The sequence below is a fragment of the Cajanus cajan genome, chromosome 9 (genome assembly GCF_000230855.2).
Source record: "Cajanus cajan strain Asha chromosome 9, NIPB_CcT2T_4, whole genome shotgun sequence".
NCBI classification, from domain to species: Eukaryota; Viridiplantae; Streptophyta; class Magnoliopsida; order Fabales; family Fabaceae; genus Cajanus; species Cajanus cajan.
Genome location: NC_138525.1, coordinates 49,222,927 through 49,232,683, shown reverse-complemented (window position 1 = coordinate 49,232,683; position 9,757 = coordinate 49,222,927). Strand labels below are relative to the sequence as shown.

Here is a 9,757-nt window from a genome sequence, read left to right as displayed (position 1 = left end):
ACCTTCAAATATGGTTGCTCTAGAAATTGCACAACATAATAGAGGTTACACAAGTACACTTCGTTATGTAAAAACAATTCAACAATTACCTATCTAAAATACGTTTTATGGGAAACAACCACACCTTGGACCCTTATGGTGGGAATCAATGGACTTCTTGAAGATGAGATAGAGGATGATCTTGGTGTGGAGGTTGAGGGTGATGTGAAGCTTGGGAACCTAAAATCATATTTCAGATGATGAATAATCCATATTTTTATAAAAGGACAAAATAGTAAATTAAATCAACAACATCTCAACTACACAATTTAAAATGTTATATCTTATTGTCAGAAATAATTTATACCATATGAACCACTAACTCTACTTTATTTTGGTAATTCACTAGTTCAATACAAAATCAATCTATAGTACTTAAATTAAATGCTTTATAGTTTATAAGAGTTATACTATTTTAATGTGTATGTATGTTAAAGGGTATCTTATATATTTGTAAATATTTATGTATTGTTGTGTTTGTTTGTTTTTTTTTTCTTATTTCATGTGAATCAAACATGGTATAGAAGAGATCTCTTTGATCATATTAGTTTGTTTATATGTAAATAAAAAAAAATAAAATCAAGTGAATTTTTAATAGGAGTTTGAGTATTTTTCCTTTAAATTCTTCATTTATCCTTTCTTCATTTTCTTCGATTAATCGAATTGTTCTTTGTTTTTTGTTCCATAATTAGTTGGCTCATTAAGTGATACAAGACATATTCACGTAGGAGCTATGTAAAATCTTTTAGTTGTCGAGACGTTAACTCTACTAATGTATAAGACTCGTGCACCTTCGTAAAAAAACAACAAAGCCTTATATGTTAATAGGTGTGTTTAGAAGTGTTAAAAATAGTCCGATTCAACTATCCAAAGTGAGTTGAATTGATAAGATGGTCCAAAAAAATTGAGCTAATTTGCGTTGGCTTGACAAGTCAACCAAACCATATTAAACCAATAATTTTTTAGTTTAAAAACTATTAAGCCTATTTGTCTAATATTTTTTTGCTTTATTTTGTAAAATTCAAATAAAAATTGCGGATAAAAGAAAAAGAGTCAATTTGGCCCTTCCCATCTAGATGGGTCAAATCATATCACAAAAAGAATGCCCTTATAAGAAATTTTGGATAGATTAGGTTAAGCCATTCACAAGCATTGGCTTACACGAGTTGATTTGCATAGTTAACAACTTTATGTTTATCGTAAGCCTTCATTATATCCTAATGTATTCATTAAAATTATTAAAATAAACCATAAATTTAGCCATTAAAGTATTACTCTCCCTCCTTTTTTTAATATTTTTTTATGGATGGGAAACAAAAACAAGAACAAGAAGAAGCCTCTAAGGCACCTATTATGAATTGAAGCGTAATTTGTTAAGGACATTGGCCCCAAAGAACAACACTATCATCAAAAGCGAATCCTTATTCAGCTAGCAGTCAACGCAGGCGTTTCCTTCACAAAAATATTGTTGGAGAGCAACTTGGCAATCCCTTGAGATCAATTGAGGAACACTTGTGATTAGAGCAACATATGGATGAAATGGAGGAGTTGGCTCTTCAACAAGATCAGAGCAGTCAGGGAGTCGAAAACATTGTGATATCCATGTGCCCAAGCTAAAGGAAGACCCTGATATGATAAATAGCATGTATTTCTGCATTAAGGTTATATAATTTTATTGTCAAGAAACATGAAATAAATTGTTTACTCGCCATTATTCAGGTCCACTATTATCATGTCTTAATCAATTTTAACGTGACCTTAAGAGAGTTGAATGAGCCATCTTGGGTCACGGGGCCTTTACGTTTCTAGTCATATATTTATAGAACCAAAGGCATGGGACATCCAATGCTAATGGAACCCTAAAATAATAGACATAAGAGCAACACAAGCCCATTTTCAAGCATTTCTAACACTAATTAATTTTGCTTGTGTCTTATCAATATGTCATGATCAATGCTTCGTCTATGTTGGATAAAAACTTGTTATACGACAGGTTGAATTAAAAAAGCATATAATAAAGTTATACATACTTGTGATAAAAGCGAGTTGTGTAAAGTCAATGTGCTAAACTTATTGAGCTCACTTCATATGTTATTTTTGTCATCTTCCCTCTTCTCAAGCACGTGCCCTCTTAAATTAATAATAAAATTAAGATTGTGCAACTTATCCTGATGTGTGAATTCTGAACAAATGTGACGGCAAAATTTGCCCAATTTCGAAACATAGTCAGAAAATTATGTCAAAGCCCAAAGTGGAAATTAAATAAAGTTAGAATACTTGTATTGTGTAATGTAGGGAAAAAAAAAAGTCTAAGTAAAACAAAATGTCCTAAAATAAATACTAAAACAGATAATATCTCAAACGTGGCAATTTTAACCATGTTAGTAAACTTGAGGTTGAAACATGAGGCCATATGTCTTACTCTTTAGTCTCAATTATACAGTCTTGTTTTGTTATGCTCCAAAAATTTAATATCACTTAAAGTTGAGGCTCAACTCTTAATCTATTGATATTTTTGTTCAAAAATAAAATTGTGAATGTTCAACAAGTATCAAAATAAACAACACTTTAAATATGATGACTCTAACAATATCCAAAATTAAACAGATTGATGTTTCGGGGATAAAGTATCTTCATGTCCAATACTAAAATCAACATCGATCATTGATTAAAGAACATAAATGTGAAATTACATATTCTAATAACTATTGGTTGAGACATTTTCCTTCACTTTTATTTTGCTAGCCACTTAAAAAAAAAAAAAAAAAGGAAATTAACCTTAGCTTGCAAAAAAAAAAAAAAATGCTCGGGTAGTGCACCCAAGTCCCAAGAGGAGAGAGAGAAAGAAACTTTCATACTCATGTTTCATAGTCACATGTTTCTGAAGGTTGGTCACAAGTGATCACGAGATTTTCCCACTTTGTTGTCATTGCTGTTGAATTCGTGGTTTGGACATTTAAGCCGCACAAAAAGGCGTCTAACTCAACTACCATCCACCTATTTTTTTTTTCAAGAACTAATCAATGTTACGATAATACACACATAAACATCAGAATTGTAAGATGAATCTAATACCAATTAGTACAAGGTTTACACGAAATAATTTGTGTACTTTTGGATTTTACTAAACAAGTAGATACAATAGAGTTTTTTGAACTTTAATTACTATGTCAAAGTCATGCAAAGCCCAGACAAACCTAGAAGCCCATTTAAATAATATGCAAATCGCATGTCATATTTACAACTATAGTTGACGTCAAATATCTCAACTTTTATATAAATAAATAAAAAAGTATATGCATGGGAACTCATGATCAGTAACAATTATTTTTTCTTCTTCTATTTCGTCTCAGACACAGTCAATTGCTTAACAAGAAGGCCAAATCTAAATTATTTTAAGACCCATTCCACATTAAGAAAGCTCGAAATCTAATGCAATCCAAGTTAGATTGCAACCAATAATTTTCAATTCCCATATCCAATTCATCATTAAATTAACATAAAATAGCATAACACAACCACCACACATCTAATCAATTGAATTTAAAATTGCAACCGTGCCAACGACGATATACAAACCCCAAGTAACCTCACGAACTTATCATTATTAGTGTATGAAACTAATTAGCCCAACCAACCATCTAAACAAACACTATTAGAATCAACTTCAGAGTAAATGCATAAGAACTTAAATTTAATTCTTATCTGGTGACGGTAATCTTTTTTATCTATAAAAAAACACACTCTAACAACCAAAATAAATAAACTGTATATTTGTATAAGGAAGAAGGAAAAAAATTGAAACAATATGCACGCAATATCACTAAACATATATCAATGGACAAATAATTAAAGTCCATGTGAGTGTTTGTTTGTTTAATTAATTAATTTCTCCATTTTGGTACATTAGAATTGGTACTAACATGAAAACAAACACTAACTAATAACGTACCAAATTAAGAAACATTGATTCATTGGTTACTATTCTTGTCCATGCATTGATGTAGCCATAGCAACGACCCCAAGTTTCTGAAGGTTGAGTTTGACCACCGTGTCCACAAACATCTTGGTATCCTCTTCCGTATTCCCTTCGGGTATGTCTACGATATACGACTCCAACACAATGGTGTAAACCTTACCCTCTTTGTTGAACTCGTTCACCGACGTCACAGAACGATAGTTCTTGAGTCGGTGTTCACCACCGACCACTCTGAAGCTAAGGACATGTTTGTCATCGTCCAAAATCTCGAGCCTCTCCGTGCTGGTTGACGCGGGGAGGCCCGAGACGACGGTGACTTCCCTTATGCTCCCCACACCCCCATCTCCTCTCATGTTGCAGCCCTTGATGAAGTGCTTGTACTTCTGAGGGCTCTCGAAGCTCCTCACAAACGGCCACACGATGCTCGCGGGAGCATCGATGCGGTACGTTATTATGGAAAAACATGTGTTGGGAGGGCGTTCAAAAATGTGGTAGGTTTTTATGATGGGTTCGAGTTCCATGAACTCTTCGGGTGTTAGGCCTTGCACGTGATGGTGTGACTCCGAGGCCATGTTATGGTTTGGTTTGTTGGTGAATGAGGGAGGAGAAATGATCATGCAAGAGAAGGAGGGAAGAGAGGGTTGTGAAATGAAGGTAAGGTACCTTATCAATTATGGGATTGATATATACATGGAGATGGGGTGGTGGACAAAATAATCATATGAAAAAACAACACATGAGTATCCATGTGTACGCTTATTTATGTATGAGGTTGTCTTTATTTTATTTTTTTTTTTTGTTTTGGACGGATATGAATATGCCCTAGACAGTTCAGTTTTATAGGACACCACACAAGATCACTTGCTACGTCAATGCTCGGGAGTCAGGACCATGTTAATTAATGTGCGTACTACTCAATTTGAGTTTAAGAATAACAGAATAAAAAATTATTTGCTATCACGAATAGTTTAGTATATTTGTTTTTGTTATTTAAAATCGAAATTTGGTCATCAATTGGCTGTGTAGTCGCAATTAAAAGTAACATTTACCTAAAAAATAGAGTAACCCAATCTGAAAAACAAAATTAAGAATTTACATTATTATTAATTTGTACTAAAAAAATAAGATTTTTTTATTTCTCTGTAAAGTGTGTATATTTATATATTATTCTTGCTTCTTAGGTAAGGGAGATGATTTGTAGGCTGGACCTAAAGTTTAGCTATATGAGGAAAGGAGTTGTCTCTAATGGAAGACGATGTATATTTTTAATCCTTTTATATTTTATGGGCAGCTTTGTCTTGTGGTGATTTGAAGCTGATTCGGTGGTGCTTTTGAGGCTACTATTTTATATTATTAATTTCTCGTTTAGGCTTCTTGTAAGAACAGGTATATAACAAATTGTGCCTCATGTTGACCTTTGCCTTTTCAATATTGCCATCAAAATTTAATATCAGCAATAATTATTTAACCATTATCTCTATTTTATTATTTAATAAAAATATTAATAATTAGTAAATAATAATTATTAAAAATATATTTATATTATATTAAAATTTATTATTAATATAACAATTATTTAATAATAATAAATTGATTATATTTATTTTATTATCTAATAAAAATATTAATAACAAAAATAATAATCACTAAAAATATATTTATAAGAACAATTATTAAAAATGACCGGTCAAAAAATAAGGATAATTTTTAATCTATTTTATTAAAAAAAACTTAAGTCTCACATCGACTAGAATTAAGATAATATATATAAGTAGAGAATAATCCTTATCTTACAAACTGATTTTGCAGGGTTAAATTAGACTTATAACTCACTATTCTAAGATGGTATCAAATCACCTATCATTAATTCACGTATTAAACTTAATAGTATGTTAGACTTAGACTTGAGAGATATATTGAAGAAAAAAAAACTTAAGTCTCACATCAACTAGAAATAAGACAATTAAAAAAATATAAACAGAGTTTAACCCTCATCTTACAAGTCTTACATTAACTAGAGATAAGACAATTAAAGAGTATATAAACTACAAGTCTCACACTGATTAGAGATAAAATAATTAAAGAATATATAAAAAAATCTAAATATAAGTTAATAATCCATTCTTAAACTTTTAGTAATAATAGTAAAAAAATATTTAATATTAGTAAAAAAAAGTCACAAAAATTCAACCATTATAAGAATCTTTACTAACATACATAATAATTATCGATAAATATTTGACTAATGTAAAATTATTGATAAAAACATTTTATAATTATTTTTATTATCACTAAAAAAAATTCATTTTCCTGTAATGATTTATTCTTAATCCCGCCTGATACCTCTATGGTAGGGCAACTAGGGTAGATTGAAATTTAATTCCTCATATAGATTATAAATAAGATTGGTTGAGCGATGAGATTCAAGTAATATGTATGAAATTTTAGGATGATTGTTGTACACCAAAAATAAAATAAAATAAGTAAATATGAAAAATTAATTTTTATACATAGATAATATAATACAATGTTAATGGGGTAGCATTAAAAAGGTGGCTTTTGAGAAAGGAAGAGTATGGGTAAGGGAGGAGTAGTCGCAATCGTTGAAAAGGGTAAGGTGGAGATTCAAAAATCATGTGAGAAGTCTAACAAACACTTATCCGCGTGATCCAAACTTCACTTTGCAGGTTGCAGGTTGCAGGTTGCAGGTTGCAGGTTGCAGGATTCCCCACCCACCCCACGTAAAGAAAATAATTAAAATTGTTCCATTTGGTTATTGATATATAGAAAGAGGTTGCTTATCATTGATCTCAAGTCTCAAGTGTCACGATCATGATCATGATCATGGTTATTGGGCCCATTGGATGGGACTTTCTTTCATACAAAGTTTGAGAAATAGAAGCGGCAAGAGACACAGCCTTTGCATGTGTGTGGCTAGCTGTATGCGAAAATGTGAGCAGCAGTAAAGTGACTATAATTATATTGCTTCAAAGCAAGAGAATCTATCACTATGTACTATTGCATTTCTCTCTCTTTATTATCCTTATCATTTTACACTTATAAACTTAACATTATCACTCAACAAACTGAAAAATAGTCAGTTAAATTTGATTCATAAATTAAATGTATTAAATTTGAGTTAAAAATTAAATATAATAGATAAATGAGTCTAATTTATGTTGTGTATAGTTTAACTCATTTAATTCATAAACTAATTTGATGTATAAATATATAATTTATATAATTGACTTTCTATTTAATTTTAATTTATTAAAATTTAAAAGAGCATTCAAAATTTTGTTATAAGGCAATAATAACAAAATAAGTGAGTACTTTATAATTTCATAATTATAAATTATTTTATGTAAGTTGTAGTAATTTTTATTTATACAAATTTTGGTTGTGATTATATTTCTTTGAATCATACTTTATAACCTTGTAAAATTAATATAATTAGTTATGTTTTGTCCTTTAAAAAAGTTAAACAATTCCTTTTTCTAAAATTATTATTCAATTAAAATTTTGAAATGTATAGGATTAAAAAAATTGATTCTTAATTTATGTGATTCGAGTTAATGAACTAAATCAAATTGATATATAGCAAATTTGAATTAAGTCAAGTCTAAGCAGAATAAAAAAGGCCCATATCGAACTTGAGTCAAACTTTAATCTGAGTTAAATATTATCGAATTAAGTTTAATTGAATTGAACTTGACTTAGTTTAACTCATTTTCAACCCCTACTCACACTTACAAAAGTTATTTGAAAAATTTCTCGATAAAAATTAGTTTCAATAAAAATTAGTCATTAATAAAATAAAAAATAATCATATTTATAATAAGATTACTAAAATAAATATCATTCTTTTACTTTTGAATTGGGATAACATTAAAGTAGTATAAAATATAAATATTTATATTGATATATGATTTGGATGATATGAGAAATCATATTAGTATAACTTATACATATCATTATTAATAATTTTAATAAGATAATATTATCCCAAAATTTAGCATTTGATTAAAGTTTCTTTCATGTAATATATACACGTACACATATATTTGATACATTATTTATGTACAACAAAATTAATATAATATATACTTTAAAATACATATGTGATTATCTTTTTTTGTTGCTATTTAGTTTCAATAAAATTTAATATAAATAGTTGAAGTAATAAATATTTATTATACAATAATTAGATTGATGAAAATTACATTTTAGGAAAAATTATTGATGATATAATAGTTTATGCAAATTATATTAATGTAATAAATAAAAGTTAGATGTAGTTCTATATATACTAATGCAAGGAATAAATTTCGATCAATGATTTAACAAAATGATTATGATTAAGCATAATTAAATTAGACAATCTTTGTAACGACCCACCACGGTCTCTACACTTAGTGGAATCGCACTACAACTAGTTAACTAAGAGAATATTAAACTGGATAACACATACATACAGACATAAATATAAAGATCGAAATAATTAAGTTTCTGTATATAAAATATAGCACCATATATGTACAGTCATCCCAAAATATTCCTTAGTGCCGGTCAAGCACTGACAAAAAAAATGTTACCTAGAATGGTAACTCAAAACACGAGACTCAGCTCCTCGTCTCACAACGATCATCTCTACTCCCAAGCTATCCCTGACCTGCTCTCATACCAAGTATGATCATCGCAGTTCCACCACATGGAAAACAGAAGGGTAAGCTAGAATTCAAAGATCAATAATACAAGTACAAAATAAAAATTCTATACTACACATGCATCCCAAATCCTGTCCCTAAGGAACCTTTCATCTCAATCAATCATTCATTCACCAAACATGAAGTCAAACACCACACTTCATCATATTAATAATCATGCAATGAATGCAACTCATGACAGATATGCATACATATCAATCATCTAATGCGTCGTCACGCATACACCTAGGAGATCTCCATAACAATAGAGCTGTATAAGTGACATTCCATCCTACCGAAACCACCCCAACCGTTTTCACGCCCAATGCGCCCGCTCGGTCACAGCTAAACAGGATATATAATCCTCACTCGGGTTTACTCGGATGATGTCACTTACACACTTGGAAGTCCAGATCCACCGTCAGGTATAGCACAGCTGGGTACGGGCTTACCACGACCTTGGCATGCATTAACCAAGTCAATTGTGGAGTTCGCCCACCGACTATCCGCAAGGATCCACGCACCTTCCCGAGTACTTGGTTAAGGGAAAAACCCTCGACCTCATACTCCGCTCCAACACTAGCTAAGGACTTAGAGGAGACTCACCCAACCCAGTGGCCTATCTGAGCACCACTCTCCCAAATCCAGTGGCCTCCCAGAGCACCACTCTCATATATTAGTGGCCTATCCAAGCACCACTCTCAAGAGACTCTATGTGAGCTCTTCCACTTCGAAATATTTTTCCTCTCCTCAAGTCCTAGGCTAGACTCATGCCATAGGCATCACATGCAATCATGCATCATACATCATAATGGTCTGCCCACCATCATGATCAACAACCATACACATGTCATAAGACATCACATGCAATAATGCATCATACATCATAAATGGTCTACCTACCATTATGATCAATACATACCATATGAACGTATCATATTCAAACATTCATATATATCATCACAAAGCATACATATGAATCACACCTCACCATACATCATATATCATACATACATGATCTAAAACTTCAACT

General features: G+C 30.8%; 1 protein-coding gene across 4 annotated transcripts; it reads right to left on the bottom strand.

Moving 5' to 3' along the window:
- Positions 1-1,274: 1,274 nt before the first annotated feature.
- PYL2 (PYR1-like 2) lies at positions 1,275-4,827 on the bottom strand. 4 transcript variants are annotated; one of them, XR_014429742.1, is made up of 3 exons: positions 3,992-4,827; positions 2,898-3,036; positions 1,275-1,690 (listed from the first exon to the last, which is right to left on the bottom strand). XR_014429742.1 is itself a non-coding variant. In XM_020366282.3 (2 exons), exon 1 carries the CDS (start codon positions 4,633-4,635, stop codon positions 4,021-4,023), a length of 615 nt encoding a protein of 204 aa, XP_020221871.1. In that variant the 5' UTR covers positions 4,636-4,827; the 3' UTR covers positions 2,593-3,036; positions 3,992-4,020. The 4 variants fall into 4 exon arrangements, 1 of the variants encoding a protein (XP_020221871.1); XR_003805313.2 differs by having other exon boundaries at positions 1,275-1,665; XR_014429743.1 differs by lacking the exon at positions 1,275-1,690 and adding an exon at positions 2,593-2,787.
- Between the last annotated feature and the right edge of the window lie 4,930 nt (positions 4,828-9,757).

Excerpts from the sequence above, each read along its gene's own strand:
- PYL2 (XM_020366282.3), bottom strand. The coding sequence starts at position 4,635 with ATGATCATTTCTCCTCCCTCATTCACCAACAAACCAAACCATAACATG.